Source organism: Haliaeetus leucocephalus, unplaced genomic scaffold, assembly GCF_000737465.1.
Source record: "Haliaeetus leucocephalus isolate CR32 unplaced genomic scaffold, Haliaeetus_leucocephalus-4.0 Scaffold262, whole genome shotgun sequence".
In the NCBI taxonomy this organism is placed as follows: Eukaryota; Metazoa; Chordata; class Aves; order Accipitriformes; family Accipitridae; genus Haliaeetus; species Haliaeetus leucocephalus.
In genome coordinates, this window is record NW_010972698.1 from 3,374,689 (window position 1) to 3,400,614 (window position 25,926).

The following is a 25,926-nucleotide window of genomic DNA, read 5'->3' on the forward strand; positions in this document are numbered from 1 at the left end:
TTTTTGAGTGCAACCCATGTTAAAGCAATGCAACTGGAGGAAAGAGGAGAGAAGCGCTGATTGCTCTAGTAAGGGGAAAATATCTGTGTAAAAAGGTCTGTTCACCACAATGTCATTCAAGACTGCTGTGTCTGTTGATGGAGAGTAGGTGAGCTCCTCCTAAAACCTGATCAGCAGCTCTCCGTAGTATGCAGACCTGCTTTTCCATCTGCCGTGATGATCGTGTACAATTAACTTGTATCCTCTCACTCTCCTCCAAATGTCTGTGTAAGCTGGATGCTAGCATGGCAATGTGCAATACTAATCCTAAACTGCATCTATAGCCTAAGCAACTGTAGGCGCAAACCTGCAATCTTCTCTCTGCCCACCAATTTGGAAATAAGTGATGAGAGAGCACTCGTGTGGGTCCAGCTGAGTGAGGCACCAGGCAGCCCTCCCACATTCCCACGTCAGGACAATGCGCATTTGTGGTCCGTTGCCTGAAGACAGGCTGAATTTAGGGGTGGACATTGGCCGTTTGCCCAGTGACCTTCATGTGCACGTTGCAGAAGGAGCCGCACGAGGCGTGCCCACCTTGTGCCCTGCAGCCTCCGCACAACCTGCGGTGATGGTCCTGTGGCACCGTTGTCTGAGAGCACCAAAGTTGCTGGCTGTTGCGTAGTGACTCTTGGGCAAAACTGTGATGTGCTCAATAATCAGTGTAAAATTTGGAAGTTACTCATACCCACCACAGCCCTTGAGTGGGTCTGGTTACACTGGGTTTAGGTAGTGGGGCTTTCCTGGTGATATGAGCTGTTATTAGATGAGAATTTTTTCCATGGTACTAGATGACTGGCAGTACTTGCAATTGTAGGCCAGAGCTGGGAGAGGCTGTGCTGTGAGCCGGCTTAGAGGAACAGTGACTTTCTATGGTTTTCCCATTGCTGATTAGATACTTTTTAAAATGCTACCTCCCTCTATTGATAAACAAGGACATACCGCTTATTTCCCTTAACTTGAAGCAGCAATGTTAATGTCTGATTAATCCTATGACATACAGGTCATGCTTGTTAAAATTGAAAGCCACAGATTATTATATTTGGAAGAGATTGCCCTATTGCGCTGAATTAGTATTAGAAGCATTGTTTTCAGTTTCACTTGCTTTGTATGTAGAAGGCAGGTTTTTTTCCTTAAGATTTGTGGATATACAACTCTACCATTTCTTGTAGATCAAGATATTTATATAATTGTATTTTGAAAACACTTCCATTTTTATGAACGAGTTGCAATCCTTCAAAGGAACAAAGCTCATACTGCCTTAGACGTAGAAGCATGAGCAAGAATTAAGAGGTTTAGCTGTTATTTACTGTTTCTGAAATCTAAAACATCTGTGATTAGGAAGCTTGAAAGTCTGTTTAGATAGATAGTTGAGAATTTGTTTTGTTTTGGTTTGTTTAGAAAGTATGCCAGTTATTTCAGATGTTCTGCCTATAAGGAATGTAAAACAATTTAGTTGTCTCAGGTCTGAGTTTAATCCGAGTCACTGGCAGAAGGTCACTAAATTCAGTCCAGGGTTTCATTCAGATCTGCCATTTAGACCTAAAAAATGTTACCATAAAACTGTTGGCATGTTTGTTATGCAGGGAGTATAATGTCTTAATTGAAATGGTACCAGAAACTATTTAAAAAACTTCTATTACAGTTCACATGACAGTATTTTATAGCTTTAACATCTGTTTTAAGGCCAACATGTGAGATTTAGCCTTTTTCTGACTGTAAGTCTTTTGATTTCAGTGAAGTTGCACCCACTTAAATCCTGATTGAATTTGTCTCACGATTGGTTTTTTAATTGTATGATTTAATTTTCTTTATCTCCAACCCAGTGTTACAGTACGGAGCTTCAGAGCATGTTGGAATAAGGTCAATAACGGATCCTTTCTTCTTCCTTTTTTATTTTCACAGTTACAGGGATCCATTAAAAGAAAACTGGAAGATGATAGCTCTCCTGCCTCCAGTGGCGTGCCTGATGTCATTTTCCCAAATGACAGTAAAAGACTTTGTCTTGATGACGTAAACCTTGCCATGGGCCAAGGTGCCAATCCCAGTGTGGCCTGTCCAGAAATGCAAAGTTCTCCGTTCTCCAGCAGTCACAGTGCTTCTTCCCTGGGAGTCGCAGGTCATTCAGTGCTCCTTGAAAGCAATCACATGAATGGCGGTGGCATTGGTTCCCCGTTTTCAGTGCCACCCAACACGGAAATAAATCAGAAGGGGTCGATAGGAGGGCAAAACAATACCATTGTCCACTACGATGAGAAAGGAAACAGCTTACAGTCTGTGGACCAAGAGCTGCAAGATCTGTTGGAAGAGCTGACGAAAATGCCTGATCCTTCTCCCAATGACCTGGATCTGGAGAAGATTTTGTGCAGCAAGGCTGAAGAGCCACTTGGGCTGAGTCATTCTCAACCAAGCATAAGTACCACTCCAAAGTCCTCCCCACAGACTTCCCACTTGGAGAACCATGTTGCTAACAAAGATTTTTCTCCGGGCTGCAATCCAACCAGTGGAGGATCTCCTCAGATGAGACCATCGTCTGCTGGAGCTAACTTCCAAGTTCCTCCCTCAAACAAACCTGCTGCATCGCCCATCTCTACAGGAGCTCAGAGCAAGAACCAGCCACCACCTATGCTTCCAGTACCCTTACCCAACATACCTGGCTCCAACTGGCACGCTCAGCAGCTAAAGCAGCTGGCAGCTAGCAAGCAGGTCTCTACTACTAAGCAACAAGTACAGGCTCCCAGCTGGCCAACTATGTCTCCTCCTGGTCTCTCTCCGCCGTACAGGGCAGGATCATCCCCACACCATCAACCTTTCAGTCCTCAAAATGTTATGGTGTCTGGCATGCCTGCTAATAATTTACCGGGAAACAACATTCAGAGTCCTCAAAACACTCTGCTTTCAAGCATGACTTCCAGCAGCACCCCATCCAACGGCCCCTCTCCTCCTTATGGGTCCGAGAAGCTCTCCAGTCCGGCTCTGAACCAGCAGCCCTTCAGCCCACAGAGCTCCATGCTGCCCACCCTGACAGCAGCCAGCTTACCAGCCAACAACATTAAAAGTCCACAGAACAACTTGGTTGCCAGCATGGCCTCCACAAATACTGGACCTTCTCCACCATACAGGCCAGAAAAGCTGTCAAGCCCAGCTCTGCATCAGCAGCCCTTCAGTCCTCAAGGTACATTAATCTCTAACATCACTCCCACCAGCAACCCCACAAGTATGCAGAGCTCGCTTTTTAAATCAATGACTACAAACCAGTCCAAAAATATGAATATAATTATGCAACAGCCATCCGGTAGCTTACAGCCAGGTCTGGTGAATGAGAGCCCTGTTAGCCAAGACCAGTTTTCCTTCAATAACACCAAACCACTGTCTCACTTTGCCTCAGAGTCAGCTACTCAAAAGATGTCACCTCTGACAGCAGGACAAGGGCAGCAGTCTCTCATTCACTATCTCCAGCAGCAGCAGCAGCAGCAGTCTCCAGCCCCGCAGCAGTCCCAGCAGGCTAACAACAGCCAGTTCCTCCAGCAGCAGTTTCGACAGCTGATACAGCCACATCGGATGCAGAGACACATGCAGCCTGCCACACTGCCATCTCAAAGCAGACAGGTGAGAACGTCTCTTCTGTCTTACAGGGCTTATGTGAAAATATTGAGTAGTTTATTTTCTTATTTTTACTTTCGTTTGTGTTTCAAATGTGATGTTCCTGAATTTCTGGGATGTGCACGGTGCGTGCGTGGACAAGGCAATAACAACATTCTGGTGTTATCAGAGTAACTTCATTTATTTCATAGAATCATGGAATCATAGAATGGTTTGGATTGGAAGGGACCTTAAAGATCATCTAGTTCTTAACCCCCCTGCCGTGGGCAGGGACACTTTCCACCAGACCAGGTTGCTCAAAGCCCCATCCGACCTGGCCTTGAACACTGCCAGGGATGGGGCAGCCACAGCCTCTCTGGGCAACCTGTTCCAGTGCCTCGCCACCCTCACAGTGAAGAACTTCTTCCTCACATCCAATCTAAATCTACCCTCTTCCAGTTTAAAGTCATTACCCCTTGTCCTATCACTACATGCCCTTGTAACAAGTCCCTCTCCAGCTTTCTCGTAGGCCCCCTTTAGGTACTGGAAGGCTGCTGTAAGGTCTCCCCAGAGCCTTCTCTTCTCCAGGCTGAACAACCTCAACTCTCTCAGCCTGTCTTCATAGGAGAGGTGCTCCTGCCCTCTGATCATCTTCCTGGCCCTCCTCTGGACTCACTCCAACAGGTCCACGTCGTTCTTATGTTGGGGGCCCCAGAGCCGAATGCAGTTCTTCAATTGAAATGTACTGTAATTGCACCATGCATTATCTTTTCTAGCCCAGTGGAGAACTTTGTGCTATTAGGCAAAACACATTTCATACCACTAAAATAAATTATTTTTATGTGTATAGGTGGAATTTGTATTTAGCTTATATTGTAAGGGGTAGAGATGTTCCCGTAACATGTTTCCCATCATCCTTTTAGTGGGAATATCTTTTTTTTTCTTGGTGCCCTTCAACAAATTCATCTCTGTGTTATGCTTCTGAGGGTAGAAAAGATCAGGTGGAGCGAGAAGTGAAGTTAAAATATGACTCCTTCATGGACAGCAGGTCAAACAGTACATCTCCCGAATAGCAAAGAGGCAGACTTGAAATACCTGTTACTAGCATTTGCCAGAAGCAATGCCCTGCTTTGGATGAGGGCCATTCCCCACCCTTTGTTGATCTGCGATACCAACTGAGCTGGTAAATGCAAAAATGCAGCTGGCAGGAGTGAGACACAGCCCTGATTTCTCTCCAGCAACCTTCTCCCTAAGACTCAAGGAGAGGTGGAAAGCACTATCCACTACTACCCCAGATGAGATTTACTGTGAACAGGGACTTCAGAGCAAGAAAGGGCTTGGGGACTCAGTCTGAGAGCAGCCTGGGGGTGAGGAATAAATAGCTATCTTTTTGTTAGGAAGAATAGTAGGAGACACTGAATCTCACCACCAAAGCCAAGTACCTTGTTAGGCTGAACCAACACTTAAGAAGCAGAATCCTTCAAGCTGTTTAGCTGCGCACACAGGCACTCCATAAACTCCTCGTGAAGGAATGAAACACTTCTCACCCAGCAAACCAGAGACTGATCTCTGAAGCTCTGCTAGGATCTACTTGAGAGTGTGGTGCTTAGCTGGGGAATACACTCCAGAGCCTGGGATTCTTTGCCCTTCTTCCCTGCTAAGTGACTGGTTCTTATAGAGATGGATTTCTTCAATGTAAGTGACTCGGTGTAACCTTGTCCTATGGTAGCAATGAGAAGTAAGGGGATAGTTACTAAATGTCAGGTTCTTAGTGGTGTATCAATGAGGCGCCTTTCCACTGTGCCACTTCAGGATCAACTCACTCTTTTCCAAGTTGTGCATGCTCAGTACTCCCTTGCTTTGACACAGCAGCTTAAAACAGACTACTGGGAAGGACTGGTGACTCACTGAATTTGCTTATCCAAATATACAACATGTAATGGTGTAGCATATATAGTTCACTTTAAAGAGTTATCAATATAAAGCCCCAAATTCAACAAAGGCCTGAAGCAATTATGTTGCTTTAAGCATGAAGCATGTGAGGACCCTGTTTGTGTTCGGTGGGACCCAAGTTAAACACAAAGTGGAGGGTCTTGCTGGCTTGGGATCTAGGGGTATGGATGGACATACAGTTGAAAGCGAGTGAGTTGCTGCAGCTTCATGAATTACTGCCCATCAGATGTTTTACTCTGGAGGGAGTGTGGGTGAAGAATACTTTCACAGTGTTCTGCTGCATCTCCGATGATGGCTAGTAAGTTTTTAACTGCAGTAACATGATTGCTTTTGATCATATGTCCATAACCTTTGAGCATATTTTTTTTTCTGGCTCCACCGCTGGGTGTGTAGAATTGCCACGTCCCTGTTGGATTCCTGAGGTTTCCTGTGCCCTAGTTTTTCCTGCTTTGCATTTTTGTCTTACACCTCTGAACCCCCTACATCATTGATTAGCCAAAAAAAAAAAAAAAAAGGAGACAAATTCCTGCAGTGAGTCTCTTTTAATTGGCCAGAATAGCCCCTCTTCCAGCAACTTTCTTAGTGCTCTGCCTGTGCTGCATTTTTAGCTGATTCTCACTGTCAGAGGGAGAGTTATAATTTGGCAGCTATCAGTAAAGATCAAGGACAGTTAAGACAATGATTACAGGTGATAAGCATTTTATATTTTCAGACTAGTTAGGTAAGCTTATGGTGCCTCCCTCATTTTACAGGTAAGACTTATTACAATAATTATACACCAGATGACAGTGCTTCAGTTTTACAGTCTGTTGAGCTGCCGAAGAAAAACGGTGGATGTTTAGGAGTGGAACATTTTGTTAGGTTTTGATAACTTTACTGCAAATCTCATAGAAGAAAATGGATCCTGAGTGCTGAATTAGAAGAAAAATGACACGGAAAAAATCCTCTAGGTAGGAAACCTTAAAATTCTGGCATACTTGCTACATTTCTTTGAATCTAGCATGTAGACCTGTTATTTGTCTGCAATAGATTTCTTATTTACATTGGGACATTGATACTGAAATTTTGGACCCAACCTGCTGTGTACCAATTTTACTTCATTATAGCAAAGTAGCTCCAGTGACTGTGGGTTTGATTTCCAGCAGCGTACCTGGAGCGGAATTTGAGCTTTGCAGAATCTTGGTGCTAATTCTCTCCTGAGGCAGGTGATGAATAGGACTTTTCAAGCATAGAGCAGTTGTTTCGTTAAAAGGCAAAATGTTAAAGATTCAGAAGACAGGGGAGACAACTTCTGCATCTTCAGAAATTAGTAACCTGGTGAAAAATTGCTGGGTTTAGCCTCATTCACAGAAATTTGCTCCAAGAAAAGTAACAGCATTCCCTGGAATGTTGTTTAGTGTTTAAAAGTCATCCCCTTATTCTGTGTGTGTGTTTGTAAATGTGACTAAAATTTATAAAAAGAAGGCATAGTATTCTCTTCTTTTGAGCAAGAGGTGCAGCTTTGTACAGAAGAAGAATGTGGATGGTGGCCAGTTGGAGAGAGAACAATAAACCATGAAATTTGATCCTTGTAGCAGGCAGAGCAACATGGGGAAGAGAGCAGCGGCTGGGACATAGACCCAGAGTGAGCTTTTTGCTGTTGTTTTAATGCGTATTAAAGCAAAGACTCCACATTCCAAAAGCTGGGTTACTACTGGCACCTCACAGCTCTACCATTTTTGTACTTCATGGTATATCTCTTAAGTGTAATCAGTCTGCATCCCAGATCCTGTATTGCCTGGACAACTGGTAAATCTGATAAGGGCTAATCTTTTCCCATCTGAAGCACTATGTCTTTATTGTTGAGCATTGATGGATATTGATTGAGGCACTGACAGTTTGCATTGTGCGATATTGCAAAGCCTGGTGGTGCTAACATTGCTCTTGTGGATATGTGCAGGTTTTCATTTTACTCATGTAGGGCTAATGCTTGCTGAGTGAAATTATACTCAAAGGTCTGGACTCATAAATCCACAATATAAAGACGGTAGTAAATGCCAGAGTCAAAGAGAGTCTCCAAAACTATCACACGCTGTTTTCTGGGCTTAAGCTTAGCCACTTGACTTTATTGGCTGTTTCTGGGCGCATGAAAAGCTGCATTTGCCCAGGCAGGTCAAATAGTTGGGCATCTCCCTGATTTCATGTCTAAATACAGTTTGTACTTGCAGATCTCCTATTCTGGCATGTCAGATATATTGGGCCCAATTCTGCCTTCAGCAATGCTCTTCCAGAAGAGCTCTTCTTTTACTCCCGCCAGTATAAGAACAGACACAGGTCCTTGTGAACAGAAAGGAGGGTTCCCCTGAAGGCAGGAAAATGAGCCTGTGATCTTTGCAGTTTAAGTCAGGCTGGAATAAAAGAAACCCTTTGAGTGGCCATTACTTTTCCAAGCCCAAGTTTGTCCGAGTTAAAATTTGAGAGTCTCGGGCAGGAGGGCACTATCGCCCACTGCTCTGTGTGTATAATGTTGAAAACCAAAACACAGCTTAAAAGGTTGTTTTGTTGGGGGAAGGTAGCTAATAAATAGCCATTGTTTGGGTGGGACACACTGTGCATTTCTGAGCTCCACTTGCGCTGTAGGAACCAAATGTGCTATTCTTAGAGCTCTCCGCGTTCCTGCTGACACCCAGATAGTTGTATACTGGATTGTCAGTGAAGGGTATATTTGTTTCAGCTACATTGCCAAAAATGATGGTAGAAGAAAAATGATAGAAGAGACAAAGAGAAAAATAATATTATTTGCAGTAGAAAAGGCTGTATTTTACTACATGTGGACTGCATATGAGATAGCGAAGAACATGCTGAAGACTTAAAAAAAACCTTTGAAAAGGACTTGACAGTGTTTCTTTAACTGTGGTGAAAGCAGCAATACAGTATCTGAGTTGGCAGAGTAAATTATAGGTTGCAGAGAAACACCAAAACCCCTGAGCTAGATTAAATATACTAGGGGGGGGAAAATTAAACAAAAAATCTTGTTTCTGAGCATGAGTTCTCTAAATATAGAAACAAAACTGAAGAAGAAATGCACTGTTATAAAGAGCAAACTGACCCAGAGCTTAGATGTCAAAGGTTAAATAAATACAATGGAATACAAAAACCAGCTTTTATTAATATAAACAGAAATGTTAATACCACAGACTGATTCCTGGGTGTCCTATGTTATGTGAAGTTATTTCTGCCAGTGAAAAGTCAGCGCACCATGACTGTTAGGTGAGACTGTTCTGATTCAGCAGCACTTCGTTTATAAACTCTGATGCAGATTGATTAAGAGTTTGGAAAAGCAGAGAACACAGCCCACAGCATCCGAGTACATACAGTCCTCTCGTAAGTACAGGGGAAAATCATGTTTTATTTGGGATTTCCAAGATGTCACAAGGAGTCTTCCTAACACATAAAACAACTATGGTATCGTGTATTATTAAGAAGACCAAAAGTACTGGCCAGATTTCATCTGCAGTTGCATCCCCCACCCCCTTTTTCTTTAAGTGTCAAACTTATCTTTAAAGCCACTTTGAATGAAGTTCCGTTGGTATTTCCCCCTCATTTTCTTCTTTTTTTTTCTTCTTTTCTTTTTTCTCTTCTCTTCTCTTCTCTTCTCTTCTCTTCTCTTCTCTTCTCTTCCTCTCTCTTTTCTTTTCCTCCCTTCTTTCTTCTTTTTTTCTCTGGAAAAAGTTTTTAAAATATTACTTATTTTTTTCTTTTACTAATGCTGTGGAGAAGAAAAATAGATTTGATTTCAAAGGGCAATGGTAGCACAATACCGAAGCAAAGCCTTCGAGGGATTGGAGAGCTTTTGATGGCAAAGCAACAAGCCCTTCAGCTAATTAAGTGCCTTTGAATAGGCGAATAAAGGAAGCTGGTGATGAATCTGGATTACAGAGAGCAATAAGGCTGAGCCTGGAGTCTGACCTCTCCACAGATGTAAAAACACCTTCTTGAATGGTCATTTCTAAATTTATATTTATCCGTGCACTTGCAACTGAGTTGGTATTTTTTTTTCAAACTTGGAGATTCTCCCCTCCCTTCCTTCAAGAGAGTCTGAAAGGAGCTTGACTGAAACTATCGGACTGCTACTTTCTCCCTTCCCCTCCCTCCCCTGCGAATAAATAATGTCAGATAAATTTTGGAAAGTAAGGAGTAAACTTGTGAAAAGAAATGGGGTGTTTGGCCTCAACATGCCAACAGTAATACAACATTTTCAGAAGTGCAGTAATCAAGGCAAAAAACTTCGTTCACATTCGATCTTCTTACCCCATTCCTCTTTTGCAGTGTTTTTTAAATCGTGTGCGTTGTCGTCTTCTGTTACATTACAGGTATTTCAAAGCATTTCACTGTTGTAGTGGAGCCCTTGTAGCTGTATCTTAACCTTTCCAGTTCTTTGGCTTGTATTTTAAGATGTTTACAGGCATTGATATTTCTAGCAGCTCTGCCTAATGCACTCATCATTCCTTCCAGTTTAGCTATCTGTCGCGCTGAAAGCACTTTTGGACACCACATAGCAGCACATCATTAGGGGAAGCAATCTGCAGAGGAGAAGCTTGTAAATAGACCAAATCCTTCTGAACACCATGTGGGGAGCGTCCTCCCCCACCCTCACCATTGCCCTCCTTTTGGATCTGAAATTAATGCAGACACTACATCAAAGCTGCAGCACTTTCCTCAATCCGGCCGGGTCTTTCCCTTAGTTAGGACCTGTTTAATAAAATGCAAGAGGTTCTGCCAGCAATTTAGCACTTAGGACACAGACAACTCCATGGGAATCTCACGCTGGACAAATTAAAATCCACTTGGAAAGAAAAAAGAGACTCGGGCGGTACTATAAACACCAGTGAGGGGTGCTGGGAGGTGTTCAAGAAAGTCGTTGGTACCTGCAGGACGAGGGAGCGTTGTGCGTGCGGGCTGACGTGGTGTTGTCCAGGGGTTTGGTGGAGAAAGACAAGAGGAAGTAGTACTCGGGTACTGTGAACGTGCAGATGGAAATGTGACTTATCCCGGAGAAATTTAGGACAAGGCGCTGAATTTCAGCCTGACGGGCTGCTTTTAGTGAGGTTCCTGGTGCCCAGGACACCGGCTGTGTCAGTGCTCTGTGTGTCCCCCTCTGTTCCCGGCAGGGCCGCACAGCCGCGGGGGGAGTGGAGGGGGTGTGCTATCGCACAGAGGTTCTGCATTAACTCTAAAAAAAAAAAAAACAACCTCGCTTTTGTGGTTTTGAACTTTAAGCAACAGACAGTTGTTTCCTTCTGCTCTGCAGTGCGGGGTGGGAGAGAACCTCTTCTCTCAAAGGTGTAGGGAAAGTGGTGGTATCATGCTAAGAAGTGTCTGATTCACTTGATGTGAAACCATATTCTGACAGCTATTTGTACCAAAACCACTCTGATCCTGCCAGCCTAGGTGGGCAGTTTCTATTGGGTTCTCTAGGCAGCTTGGTAGCAATATTCACAAGTTTTCCTGGGCTAAACATTGGCTGAATCAGGCCCCAAGTGCAGATTTTCTTGTCTTTTTTTTTTTTTTTTTAAGTAACCCACTTTACTTTCTTTATTACCACAAAAAAACCCCATCCATTTACAGAAATCTTTAATTTACAAGCAGTTGAGCAAAAGGTTTTGAACATAGATTTTTTCTCAACTGTGCCCTTAGATGCAATGAAGTTACAAACATCCTAGGAATCTAGGGAAAGACTCGGTGACCTTCTTGCTGTTTGGCTTCATAATGAATGCCATAACTTCCTTCTGTGTATCATTCTCAAAAATAACAACATGAATAGTGGTTAGCAATGGGTAAGACACACTACTTGGCATCTTCACTTACAAGTCAGTGCACCCATAATTCATATATTGAAAAGGTGTGTTCATGGCACAGTGTGAAATGGTTTCCATGACCCTGTTGTACACCCAAGTTGTTTCATCTGTGCTGTAAATTCCCATTCATATCAGAACATCTTAATTCCATTTTTTTTTTCCACATTTGTGGAAGATAGGTTTGTTTGCTGTCTGTGTTTTCTCTATCTTTCTCAGTAAATGGCAGTTGGGGCAGCTTATTTTGAACTAAAAGCAGCCTGGCTTTCAGAAAATGTGCTCACTTCCCTAAAACTGTGCCCTTCTTACTACCTAAAATTTGATGCCTAAATTAATAATGAATTTGAATACTTTTTGCAGTGATACTGTGAGAGCATGGTTTGTACCCTTGATTTTTGAGGGGGCTTCTACCTAGTATTGTCTCGTAGTAGTCTAAAATTACATCTGTATTCCACAAGGCAGAAATACTTACAGAACCAAAGTCTAATGTAACGATTAGAATAAAAAGCAAACAAATAAATGAGAAGAGTCCCTCAGATGCTGTTAAATCATGTGCCTGGCGCCGGACGGCGGTTCGGCAGGGTGGGGTGACTGGAGCAGCCTACTTTGTCCTTCTGCTCTGCTCCTCTGTCATTTCTGCCTCGCTGCAGTAAACGCTGCACACAAAATAAAAGTACAAACATGTTTTGTCTCAGATGCAATACCTAGAAATAACTTTCCTGGTAAAATGAACTCAGTCTCTTTTTTTTCTTTTTCTCTGGGCATTTTGGAGAAATTTCAGCGTGTGGGTGGGGGAAAACAAAGCCGTGGCTGTAAACAGGAACTGATATTGTCTCCGGGTCTGAATGGGGAGAGAAACTGAACTGGCCTCGGTGGTTCTCTCGTACATCTGCGAGTCTGGAAACACTGGGATGATTCACAGTTTGCTGATTAATACAGGAGCAAGCAAAATGGTGTGAATTAACGGCCATTACAGAGCCGTGCTGGATGGCAAATATCCCCCTAGAACAAATGATGTTTCACGAAGATTGCTTAGAGGAAGAGGTAATGGGTCTTAAATACAAATTAGAAGCAGTCCCATCAAAGCTGTTAACATTAAGGTTTGAAAGCCAAACACTATTATGAGCTGTGTTCAAAACCTGTACATTTAGGAAGCATATCAGTCTGCTGTGTTGGCTGTGTAATATTTCTGTCTCGAGCACTTTGGACTATTTCAAGCAGCCGGCACTAATAATTGATAGAAACCCACAATCAGAATGTAGCAGCTCTTCTTAGGGCTTTGAAGGCTAATCACTCTATTACACGTACGTTTTAAAGTTAAATTTTTATAGCATATTTAAAGGAAAATATTGTCAGTACGTAATTCTTAAAAGCACTACTGTTAACAAAAAGTAATCCTATATTACAACTTAACCCTTTGTATATGGGAATGTTAAAAGAAGGAGGTAGGAGATACATTACGTTAGCATAAATAATATTCTCTATATAACCAGCAAAATTATTTAACATTTCTCATGGAAGTAATGAAAACGCGATACCTTAGATCAGTGTCAGACAGATGCAGATGTGAATGTAGGTTACGGACAAGCTGTGCCGAGCTATTTTTCCCCATTACAGAATTAATAAGAGACCCACAAGGAGGGTAAGCCCTGTAACATAGACAAAATAGTATGATATCCTGCTCTAAGACATCACATTAACAGCTTGATCTTGTAAAGATTCAAACACACACACCTAAATTTACGCAGTGGGAGGTCATTCCAGGACGACTACAGGATTATTTCTGAGAGCAGAGTGAATCATGTATGTATATAGTCTTTGTATGCTCAAGAAAGACTAAAGGTGGAGGAGAAGGATGCAGCAAAGGGCACAGTAATCATTGGCAATGGCGTTATTAGTGCTACAATAAAAAGAGAGGGAGAGTTGGAAGCTTTGATGCACTTGCTCCTACCTCAGCTCAAGTTTACATTTGAATTATTTTGGGCTTTTCTGTTTTGGTTTTTTTTTCTGGGGGTTAGTGCCAGCATTTTGTAAACGTGCCAAACTTTGAATAAGTTTATGTTTTAATCAGTCCAGTGATTATTTGTAGTCCTCTGGGGTTTGTTTTTTACAGTCATGAATTGCAGAACAAAATTTGCTCCTTGCAGGAAGAAAAATTGCCCCCTCCTCTTGGGCACAGCAATAACAAAAGCAAATGAGGGAAAAAAATTCTTAATAAAGACTTTTCCCCTCTCTTTTTCTTTTGTGATTGCAGACTGCTAACGTTAATGTGTTTCTTCCTTTTCCAGAAAGATGAGGACATACCGTCCTGGGATACCAGTAGTATGTATCCCCGTCATAAACAAATCCATTTCCCTCACTACTTAAATTCTCAGGGCTTTTGGAAGCTTCTCTTTGCATAATAAATGTGTTTAATATTTCCTTTACTCTGTGGCATTATTAAGTATAAACTGTTACTGTACTGGATTGAAGGGTAGTTTACGTGGCACTTGTATTCGGATAGTCTGTTTTACCATCGCTCCGAAGGGCGTGTTTAAGCAATGAATGAATGATCGTTTGAGCATTATTTTTTTGTTTCGTACAACCCCCTTTTTCTCCTCCTTTCCAGCTCAGTCAGCAGACTTTCTGCAGCGGCCTTTTCATTTCCTACGTGGAAATGTGGCGTTTAGCAGAATAGATGCATAACAAGGATGAGAGACTTTTTTCTCCTTTCCCTCTTCTCCCAAGAGATACCCTGTGACTTCCTCTATTAGTCCATTAATCGCCGTAGCTCAAAATTCAGTCTGATCAAAGGAGCAGAACGAGGTTGAAAAGTGCAGATTCTGGCAATTGACTTGACTGTTTAGATTCCCCGCTGAGCTCATTTAGAGCTGGAATTAAGCTATTCCTGCTGTATTTTTCGTCCTTGGCTCGGCAGTAGTGCTGTGCCTAGTGCCGCACAGGGGAACGCTGAAGGCAGCGTGGTGGTTCCCACAGCCCGGACCCAGCCTGCACCGGAGAGCAGCCGCCAGGAGCCAAAGAGCTGAATCTCCCTGTGCCAGGAGAAAGCTGAGTAAGCTTGTCTTAGCTTGATAAGAAGGTCTGTGTTTAGAGTGCATTAGTTATTCGGCTGCGGAAAAAGTGGAGGACCTGTTAACTGAAGGTGCCAGAGTCGATAGTGATGATTCTGTGGTCTTTAATCGAAGCATCAGGTTTCCATCTCTTGCAGGTCTCTTTATCGAGGTTGGTGCGCGTGTTATGAGTGGGAAGGAAAGAATTAAAAAAAAAAAATGTAAGCGGGAAATTTATAAACAAGATCAAGTTTCTTGTAAAAGTTTTCTTTACGATATAATGACTCACTTAAGGAATACAGTTGTTTCTAATGCCTATTTATACATGCAGTTAGAAACTGGTGCTTGTTTCTTGTTAGCAGTCTTGTTGGTTCTTGTTTGCTCAAGGCAAAAATGCAGACTGCCCATACCTGTGTTGTTCGCTGCAGATTAACATCTGATTTTTGCAATCCTTACGCATCTCAAATTCCCATTGATGTAACCGGGAGTTACAAGTTCTCCAGGAATAGTGTCGGACTCTTGATGTCATTATTTGTGATTCTGCAGTTCCCCAAAGTGTGCTAATATTTCTCAAACAGAGGTAGGCTCACTTGATACCTAAGTTCTTCTCTCATTAAAGTGAATTATTCTCACTGAAATGTGAATGGCAATCAGAAAATATTCTGTATTTAATGTTTTAAGAGTGCTTAAGGTCAGCAAGAACAGAGAAGTGCTGATAACATCACCATAGACTGTGTGATGGTCCTGCAATGTGAGTAAATCTTAAACCGAAAAAAGTTTTGCTAGACATATCAGTGTTTTCCCATAGTTTAGGACTGTCTAAAATCCCCAACGTTTATTTATGTTGTACTTTACTTTGAAAAAAACAAAAGAAAATAAAACCTGACCATTTAATGAGAACTTTTTTTATTAAGAAAAAATATTGGCAGTGAGGGGGGAGATGGACAAATCCATTTCGTGCCCAGTCCAGAGTCTGAGCTTCTTCCTGCATAGATGGCATATATCTATATGTCTATAAATTTTCATTTTAAAAAGAACTGTGACCTTCATCAGGGACCCTACGTAGAATAAGATTAGAAAGGAGCTCCTGGCTTGGGTGTGCTGCTCCATTCTAGGTTGACACGATATATAAAACTACTGTGCTTTAGCTTACAGAGGTTTCCTCGAATTTCGTACTTCATAAAGCATTTGTCAGTATGGTGAGCTAAAATAGTGCTCTTTCTGTGATTTCTTATTTTTTCTGCTTATGATAGCAGTATTGAGGCTTTTCATAAGATGAAACGCTGCAGTTAAAATACCCATTTTTGCCTATTTCTGTCTTGATTAAGCTAGAGGGAGGGTACCTGCCTGCTGTCTAGATTACTGTCAAACAACCGAAAGTAAAGTTGAATTGTAGTCTGTTCTCCTAACCGAGCCTATTTTCTCCTTCTGACTGTGTACTAAAAGGCTTTTACTGCTGCACTAACATTTTCCGAATAAAAACGTTTTTGCCAATTTCTGAAGAAATAGCAGAACAAGTACCACCTTAGACATGCTGGAAGGAGTCCTGCGCCATGGATTATAAACTGATACAGTTGGCCAGAATAAGGAATTAAAGTAATCCCTGATATTAGGAACATGAAAATGAGATGACCTTCTGTATACGCCCCGGGTGAGTTTCTAACCCAGTTGCACTATAGGCTCCCCTTTATCGCTGTTCCTCCATACCTTTACTGCGCAGAAAACAAAAGACCAGCCATTCAGCTGGGAAGCTGGAACACATGCTTGCAAATATGACAGACTTTAAATGCATTGTATTTTTAACAGTAGTTCGTGATTGGAATGACAGGAAGGAAATGAGCAGAAAACATCCTATTCTATCTCTATATAGAATCTTGCTTGTGAAAGATACAGTTACCACAATAATGATCGGACGCTAATTGATTCATTGTGCCGGGAGACAAGTGCTGAGCGGAGGAGCCAGCGGGGTCATTTTCTTGCTCCAACTCCACTTCGCTTGTTTGCTGAGGAAGGGCAGGAGAGGGTTATAAAGCTGCTGCCACTACATTCAGCACATGTTTTTCTCAGCAAAGAAGAGACACTGCCAGCCAAGATCTCTTTCCTTTGGAAATTGTGGCTGGGAAGGGCCCCTTTGGCTCGGCAGACAAAGTGGGCAGTCAGACAGCCCCTTTCCTGAATCCCAGGCAGGCACCAGACGGCTGAAGGAAGAGAGGCACCAGGCTGAATTAGATTGCCTCCTGCTTTGGACAGTAAGGCAGGGAGGCAGGCTTAATTGCTTTGCAGCTGTTCATTTTTTCCCCTTCTCCCTCCCCTGCCCTCCTCTCCCTCCTCCCAGCTGACCCCGGCGGCAGGCGCAGCTCTAGCCCCGAGGAAGCCTCCCCAACCTGGGGAGAAGCACCAAAGGCTTCTGGACTCATTTTTACCAGCCTTTATACCCTTCCCTCAGGTCCAGCAGTGGAAGGGAAGAGAAAGGAAAGCGCCAAGGCAAAAAAAAAAAAAAAGGACTCTCCGGTGTAGCCTAGTGATTTGTCGCTTCTTTGCTGGGTTAGTTTGTCGACCGGTTTCTGAACGCTGCTTGTGGCAAGGGGCAGGCTGGGACAGGGGACAGGCCAGCGGCGGGCAGACGTCTCGGGTGGCATCCTTTCGGGAGGGGAGCCGGGTGTCATCGCCGGCAGGCCCTGGCGGCCCGTCCGTCCGAGTGGACAAACCGGGAGAGCCTTGGAAGGAGCCCCCTGCAATGTGGCACTCCCCGCGGCAGGATTTACGAGACATTTGAGATTTCCTCTCCGGAGCTGCAATACCCTTTACGGAGATCTCCCAGACTGCTGCCTGGCAGCGTGAATGTCAGCTGGGGTTGATTTGGTGGCGCTCTCACCGGTAAAAGAGCCTCGACGCCGAAATGTGCTTGACCTGACTGTTAAAGGAAAAGCGGTTTTGAACCGCGGAGCACTTGCGGGGGTCTCCAGCCCTCAAAAATTGGCTCGGACCAGACTTGCGGATTTGCATGTATCTCATAATCGCAAACTGCCTGAGCCTCATGTTTGTGCAGGAAACAGAGTTTGTTTTCTTAATTGCTCTCACTCCGCTCCCAGATTTAAAAATTTAAAAACGTGTTTCCGTGCTTTAGCAACGAGACTGCAGTCAGCTTTCAGCTCACCTGCTTTGCAGAGAGGGGCTTTGCTCGTCTGCTGCTCAGCCAGCCTTCCTGGGTCTGTTCACCTCCAGCAGCAATGTCGAGCTAACCCAATTTTGCAGCTGGTATCGAGTGCCAGAGGCAAGCTTTGTAGATGTCTCTTTAATTCCTGCACTTGTAGAATTTAGTGTATATTTTCCCTCCAGTTCCAGTGACTCACACAGTCCTTGGGGGCGGAGGCAGGGGGAGAACGAGAAGGCTATAACCCAGGTCTGATTTACTCATCTGGTAAAGCCAGTCGTCAACAAGCCTTTCCCCTCTCTGTCCACAAAGATAGTCCCTCCCGGGAGTCTGTTTGGCCTCCCAGTTATAATTATGGCATCAGTAGTTTCGTACTTGACTGTCCTCCTAGGCCGACTGCATCTCCTCTGCCGGGGTGTCGTGTCCGGGTGATAGCATTAAAACGTGAAATGCCCGGTGAGCCGACAGTACGACGCAGGGCACGGAGCCCCGTCTTGTTCGGGAGGACGGGCTGTCAGGGCACGCTAATCTCTTTATACGGGACATATTTGCTGCTTATTTTTTATGATAACGGCATAAATCAGAACCTGAGGTGGGCAGGTTTTTGGCACGTTTCTTTTAAGGCACAGAACTGTAATGGGGATCTTTGCTCAGGGCCACCGGAGAGGTAGCGCAGCTACCAGATGCTTTGGTGGTCAGAGGGATTTGTGTCTGTATGAAATGGATTTAGAAAAAAGGTACGGTAGCATGTAACTGAGGGGGGTTTATTTTTTTTTTCTGTTCAACATGCAGCCTACAATAGCTCTGCCAGTTAGATTTGAATTAAAACCGGCTCCACAAGGTACAAAAGCTCTGGAGCCTCACCGCCGGGACCGGAAATCCATTGTGGCATCCTGATTAGTGCTGGTGAAATCGGAAACCTTTCTCGGGGCAGATAACAATCTCGTAAATGAAAATATAACCTGTTAATCCTGAATTTTAACAGGGATGGTTATGCAACTCTAGGCCAAATCCAGGATGTGTCCTATCCGTGCGCCCCTTGGTCAGAAAGGATTTGCTGATGGGGAAGGGTGGGATTGCAGCCCTGCAGTACCCTCTCCCCAGAGCACCCCTGCTTTATGCCGGGTTTGTGGCCAGAGGCAGGAGGAGGGGTGCTGGGGGGTGAGGCTGAGCACAGAAATTGGGGTTCACGGGTTGGGACCAACCCCTCTGAAGCTCTTGGCTGAAGTATCTTAGGACGGGGCCTCTATTTAATGTTCCTCCTTATGCCAGTCTCCGCTGCCAAAGGAGGGGTGGTCTGGCTGGGGCCATCCATGCTTCTGCTGTCCCATATTAGTCCCTTTAATTATGGCTAACGTTAATAACAAGTTCCAGGGTATAAATAACTGCAGTTAAAACAAAATGCCTAACGATTTACCATTTGACACCTACGCAGTCTGCCGGAACCGTGGCTGTGCAAGGATTTTTTTTCTCCTGCCCTGAATATTTTATAATTGTTTTACAAAGAGCACATGGATTCTCCAGTCATTAAGAAATGCCAACCAAGGTACATTGTGGCACCGGGGAGCAGAGAACAAATAGCTACACCTGTGCCGAGGCCGTAGAGGGCTCTCCTTTCGGACCTGCAGCCATGGTTCGTTTGACTACTTCTGTATATTGACCTTTGCTTTTAAGAAAAACACAAACAATCGGGATTGCTTTATTGTAGGACCCATTAACTCCTTCAGAGACTTTGTGGTGTCTGTCGATAAGAGCAGCACACGTGCGGCCATGTACTGCAGTCTGTGAAACACCTCTGCCGCTCTACTACATTTCGGAGTTTGCAGGCAGATGCTGCACGTCCCTTACTTTGTGCGTTTGGAAGACCCGGTCTATATGTAAAAATACATGGGAATAGGCCTAGGGGCTCGAATCACATTGGCTAAGGAGATAGGGGCCGTGGGGAGAGGGGAATTCACCTCTGCTTTCAGTGGGGAGGCATGGAGCGCCGTCTCATTTCCGAGACTGGCAGTGATGTGTTTGATGTGGAGCCTGCGAATGGAGTTGCTTAAATATAGAAGTGTGCCGAAAAATGTAAAAATAAAAGGACTGCTATTTTAAGACTCTCGAATCAGGGATTATAAATAGCCCAACTGGTGCGTTACTCCTGGCTGGGTGTGTCGGTCCTAAAACATCACCACAACTGTCGCTTCCCTTTGAAGCAGCTTGTCGGCTAATGACCGCGGCGGTGGAGCCTCCTCTGCCTTTCCATGTTCTCTCGATAAGCACAGGTCAACGATAAGATGCTCTCCAGGCTGACGCGTCCATCGCACAAGCCCTCGCGTTGCTGGCTGGGGGCCGCGAGCACGCGCAAATGGAAAGGTGGGTGCACGCTGATGGGGAGGGAGTGCTGCGGAGCTGGGATTCACTGGTGGGAGGTAGCAGCGTTAGCAAGGTGAAGCGGAGCTCGCTCTGCTGAGCGCAAGCTGTGGAGCCGGGGCTGCTGAACCCCGGACAAAAGGCAAAATAGCTGCGTTAAGCGCTGGTTTGGGACTTGGGAGATGTGGGTTTAGCGCTCTTCGTTGTCAGCCTTCTTCTGTGACTGGTTGGGATTCATCTTCCTGCTCCCATCGTTTAGGCTCCTCCTGTGCCCGGTGGAGGAAAAGGTGTTTAAAGGGTAATTTCACCTCACCCTAATGCGCACCTCCGAGATGCGATGGGTGGTCTGCGGTGAGGGGAGCCTGGACAACACGCTTAGGCTTGGCCCTTGTCTGCTGGAGGTACCTTTATTCTCCATCTTTGGAAGCAGCGGCAGCTGTGGTGATCCAATATACAAAAGTCTGTGAAGTTGAAAGTCATATAGGTGCCTTAAATAGCCAACTTCTGCCTCAGAAAGCATTTTCATTTCTGTCTGTTTTTCCAGTGCGGTGGCTGGAAAGAAGTACCTTTGATGGGTTTTTACTGCCTCAGTACCGCGGGTGAGCGGCTGGGGGACAGGCTCTTCTCTGGCGGCTGTTTCCAAGAGGAATTCTGGCCGACTCCTGCACCTAGTAATGATATGTTTGTTCACAATATATGGAGCCAGGAGACATCTCTGGTGATAGGGATCTGGAGACTAGTAAACAAAAGAAGGCAAGGTTGGAACTGAAACTCTAAGAAGGCTTGTTTGGGTCTAAAGAAAACAACTGTAAAACCAAATCATGACGGTGTTCAAAAAGGTCTGCAGTGGTGTGTCTCAGGACAAGGTGCAAATCTATCCGTCAAGCCCCTGCGCTAGTAGGATGCCGAAATCTGGGTTATTCTTACAGGGAGCTCTAAGCAGCCTGTACCCAGAAGGTGGAGAAAAGGGAGCTTGTTGGCTGCTCCTTCTTTTCACAATAGATAGAAATGGGCCAGGAATCTCTCCTGGTGTCGCTGAGTCTTCCCCAGAAAGGGGGAGCTTATTTCTTGTTCTCTCAGTGGAGGAAACCTTGCAAATAGGCTGTGTCTAGCATCTCTAAAAGAAGTGAAACAGCCTGATGAAGGTCTGAAGGTTTCCAAGAGTTCATGCTGAATCCTTCCTCTGTAGCCTGCTTGTAACGCAGCGGAGCCGTGTCCTGATGTGATGCTCCCCTAGCACAGAGCAAGCCACTTGTATTTTATGGTGATAGAGAAGATGATTTCCATCAAGAAACTAATGGGGACAACAGCAGCGACAAATAAAGATCTTACGGGTTCAAACCCGATAAGCTGACAGCTCCGTCTTCACACCTGGATGTCTTGAACTAACCACCTAGAAAGAGCATTTTGGTAATCTGCTGACTGCAGCGGGCACTCCCTGACTATCAGGTAGCCTCTAGGGGACGCGGATATGAAAAGTTACCGTAAGTGCAGGTCAAAAATTAAAGCCTTTGTCTGAAAGTGAAGTTGTTACTTTGGTCTGAAAACGGGGACTTCTCGCATTGCTCGCTGTGGTCAGAGTTGCTCCTGGAGGGCAACAGAAGGACTGATTTAATGCTCCATGTCTTTTTTTCTTTTACGCTGAACTCTTAATTATGCCTGCATTTCACTGCAGATTAGCAGGGAGCGTGGTGCAGAGCCCGAGACCCTTGGGGTGCAGTGAGCGCCCAGATCTCCTCTGCCCTGGCCCTGGGGTGTGTGTACGGACGAGATCTGTGGCTCTGCGAGTATGCACGCACACACGCACGCTGTTACGGTATGAAGAAGCTCAGTTTGCTTTTTATTCCTCCCCCCCTTCTTCTTTTCTATAATCATTGCAAAACAGGAACAAATGAGTGTGTCACTTTAAACCATGAAACCACTTAGTCCGTAAAGACAGATTTGGCGTCTTTGTGCTGGCAGTGACAGGCCAGCGCGGAGCTCCATAGTGATCCCACTGTTCTCCCTCTGCCCCGCACCCCGCCGCCGCTCCCCACCCCCTCCGAGATTTGCTCCGTGTTTGCCTGCCTCTGTTTTTGTGGTTGGTAACCAGCAAAAGAATGGAATGGATTTAATGATTTGTTGGCTGCGGTGCCGGCATGATTAAGTCAATAAAGCTGCAAGCTGAAAACAGTGTAGTTACAGTATATGACTTTAACCTTGTTAATGCATGTTTATGTCCTCCTGCCCACTGTATAGCTGTACGTTGCATAAAGAAGATCTGACCAATCTTTAACCCATTAAATAATTCATAAAGTGAGAGCAGACATCAGCTACTTGCGGAGCGGATCAGTAACCATGGGGTCAGCAATAACTTTGGCTCCCTGGACCATATCCAGCATGTTTAAACTCTGGTGATGTCACCAGGCAAGCTTCTAACCTTAATCATTTGGATGGGAACAAAGGGAAGTTAACTGTTGACATGCGGTGTCTCCCCGGAAGAAACGCTTGCGAGTGCTCCGCCACATCTCTGCCTCGCGGGGAACGTGGCCTAGCTCCAGCCTCCTCGCTTCTTTTGTACGCTTCCCTCCTTCCTTACGGCAAACGTGTGGCCGGCCAAATGTTCAAAGGCACGTGTTTCCTAGACTCCTATTACCTTAAGTGACAGAGGCACCAGAATCCCACAGAATTTCAGGGGACTGTTGGCTGGCTTGAGAAGATGGTATTTGGAGGTACTTGGATGGTTTTTTCATCGGGGATGAATTTTGAATGAAAAGCATCTCCTGCCGTGTAAATGACAGAGAAGGATATACAGTGGGGATGGAAGGGGGCAGAAGCCAGGGATGCGGGAGAGGCTGTGGAGTGAAGCAGGACTTCTCACCGCAGTAGAAGCTCTCACAATAAAATATCAAGTGGGTCTTGCAGGAGAATCCTAGGATTCTCACTCAGAACTACCTCAGCCAGGCGCTTCTCTTCGCACCAGCCAGACCATGGGGCTGACTTCTCCTAGCACACAGCCCTCTTGATACAGCTCCCAGCTGGGCACCGAGGGATTCTCCAGGTACCGCGATGTCCGTAGTTGTTGCAGCGGCTTCTTTTGCTGGCACTTGAGGGGCGAGTCATGGGATCACAGGGCCTGTGGCCAGGACATGCTGCGCTCCGCTGGTCCGTGCAGCCAGGTTAGTGGCCCTAGGGGACCATTATAATTTGGTGTGGTTTAGTGCTGTTCTGAGATGCAACCAGCTGTGGCTGGACCCGGAGGAGAGATGCAGAGAGGAGGACACAACAAAATCTCGTATGCAGGGTGAAGCACAAAAAGCCCTTCCACCTCTCGCCGGTGAGCGGCACGGAGCGCAGTTCTGCAGCAGGTCTTTGGGGTCGTAACCCGCGGGCACGGGAGAGGCATCGTTCCAGGAGGCTGAAGATGTAACCCCCACGCTGCCCCGGGAACTGACCCTCATCCTCCTATTCAGGGAGTAACTTTTAATTCCTTTTGGGGGGAAGCTGAGATGGAGGGAAAAATGAAGCGAGTTGTCCATAGTCATGTGAAGAAACTACGTACGTGTGATGGAACGGGAAACTGAACCTGGTTGTGTAAGCCCGAGTCCATACAGCTGGCTTTTATCCCGTGACTCAGTCACAAAACAAACTCACCGTTCAAGATCATCTCCTTTAGAGGTGGCTCGGGAGTTCACCTATAATGATCCCATTTTCTACGTCTCCTTCTGACAAATTGCTTGCTCACAGCCTCATGGGCTAACCTTCCGCTGCGTGTCCAAAGGGACACCTGCTTGTGCAAGTACAGTCATCGGAGGCTCTTGTGCCCATCTGCACAGCACGTATCCCGGTGTGTTTGCAAACAGATCTCTATGATGTGCACGCCTTCATGTCTAGCACTATTGGGGCTATTAAAGGCACCCAGGTAAAAAGTCTCACACGGTTATTTGTCAGCCAGATGGCTGTGTACAGCAGAGCATATCTCAGAATCCACTGCATCAGCCCAGTAGTGAATTTTCCAGGTGCCAAAAGATACGCACCTTGAGTTGGAGATTAGAACCGGGACCTTCAGTCTGCTGTTGCCAGCATCTGCAGCCAGAGACTGGGAAGGAGACTGACCCCCAGAGCTAGCGCTGATTATTCTCAATCGCTAAGTTATTCCCTGTTGCTTTAGAGGTGTGCTAATGAAGACTCTCAAATTAATTTACCCTGCTTTTTTGTTGTTGATTTGGTTTTGCCATAATCCAGAGCAGCAGTCTCTGCTTCAGAGAAGATGCTCCAGAATTTATGGCAAGTCAAATGTGATCCAAGTAGAAATTCCATGTTCCTTTTTCTTTGTTTTTAGCTTGGAACATTGTGTGATGTGCCTGAAAATCTTTCCTTACCGGTCTATTGATTTCAATGAATGAACCCACATACACCTAGTGATGTTTTATTATCACTCACCCACCATAGGGTGTATAGCAGCTGGTAATTTTTGTGCATTGACTGCATTTTTTTTCTGCTTGATGGAAAACAGAGTCGCTCCAAGCGTATGCTAATGCTGAATGGGGGGGTCCCAACTTCTGACCCATAGCTAATATCCTGCAAGTCACATGAAGCTACCAAGGATTCTTGAGCTGGAGTTCGAAATGCCTATGTTATCAGCAAATAAACACCATTAATTGCTTCTAATATGTTATGCAGTGGTTAAATGACAAGATCCTTATTAATATGCGTGTATATCAGCCTTTTCAGTGTGTGTGAGGGGGAGTATGAAGTGGTAAAATTATTTAAAATTAGCGGGGAATATTTACAGGAAGGCATAAAGAACTGTCAGTTGAGGAAAGCAGCATTTTATGTTCTTGTCCCGGATGACCTTGCTCCAAGGACAAATCAGAGCTTGATGAAATGAAGCTGCAGATGGCTAGTGATCTCAACTCTGTAATAATGAAATGACACAAGAAAAAAATGAGACATCTACAGTTTGTAAATACAATCTGAATGGAAGGGGAGAAAAGGAATTTTTAAGGGGAGATTGAGTTGACTTGGTTACAGCAGTTCAGCTTCGGGTGTTTTAATAATAATTTCCATTTAAAAAAATAATGGAATCGCTCCTTATTCCCTATACTCAAGGTCACCTTAATACATTTTTCTTTTTAACATGTCAATATCTTGGTTTTAAAAATTTGATCATGAGGAATACCTAGCTACAGCCTACTTTGTATCCATTATTTTAGCATATTATTTATCACTATGTTTTTTGTAAGTCGCGGTGGTGATTTTTGGCACCTGATTGGGTGGACGATTTGATACAACCATTTTAGGTGTTTGAATAGTTTCGTCTGTTAGGAAAGAGTAAGCTTGTGAGAGGTTTAATACTGAAAAAGTGATGCGATAGTTGGTGCCAGAGCGTGCTTTGTTTGTGCACTTAGATGAGAAATGAGGGGTATATACTGTTGGGTTTTGCATGTGGGCAGGTTTTCATGCAAAGGGCTTCTCAGAAGCAGTTAGGCAGCCAACTGCTATTGAAAGTTAACAAGACTTGGGCATCTGCCTCTGCAAACGGAACCTTTGCATGAAAAGGAAAAAGAAATTCATGGAAACATTAAGTTAGAGAAATAAAGGGATTCACAAATCTCTGTGATCCAGACCGCCTCACTGCAGTTCGCAGAGCTTTTCAGAAATGGGCAGGTAGAGAACCAATTTCTCCCATTAGCTCAAGATTTCCTGACTTCCACTTTGTTAGAGTGAAATCCTCACTTTTTTTTTTATCAGATCTTTTCTGCTCTCCCTAATACATAAATTCACCAGCCAGTCATTGCATTTCTCTGTAGCAGCTTCTGCCGGGTGTTGAGCTAACCCAGCTCCTTTTGAATCTCATCGACACCTCTGAGAGCATGCCTTGACATAACACAAGGATTACTTGAGTCAAACCACTTTATAGATAGGAGATGTTGTAGTTTGTCATCACAGCTAGCGCAACCTTGTAGAGACAGGCAGA

At 44.6% G+C, this 25,926-nt stretch overlaps 1 protein-coding gene across 1 annotated transcript in view; it reads left to right on the top strand.

Moving 5' to 3' along the window:
* The first annotated feature begins 457 nt into the window (after window positions 1–457).
* The window catches only part of MAMLD1 (mastermind-like domain containing 1), a 35,935-nt gene continuing 10,466 nt past the window's right edge, over window positions 458–25,926 (top strand). The window contains exons 1-3 of the mRNA XM_010569135.1: window positions 458–604; window positions 1,942–3,211; window positions 3,425–3,645. Coding sequence (XP_010567437.1) covers window positions 458–604; window positions 1,942–3,211; window positions 3,425–3,645 — 1,638 coding nt within the window. The remainder of the gene's footprint in view (window positions 605–1,941; window positions 3,212–3,424; window positions 3,646–25,926) is intronic.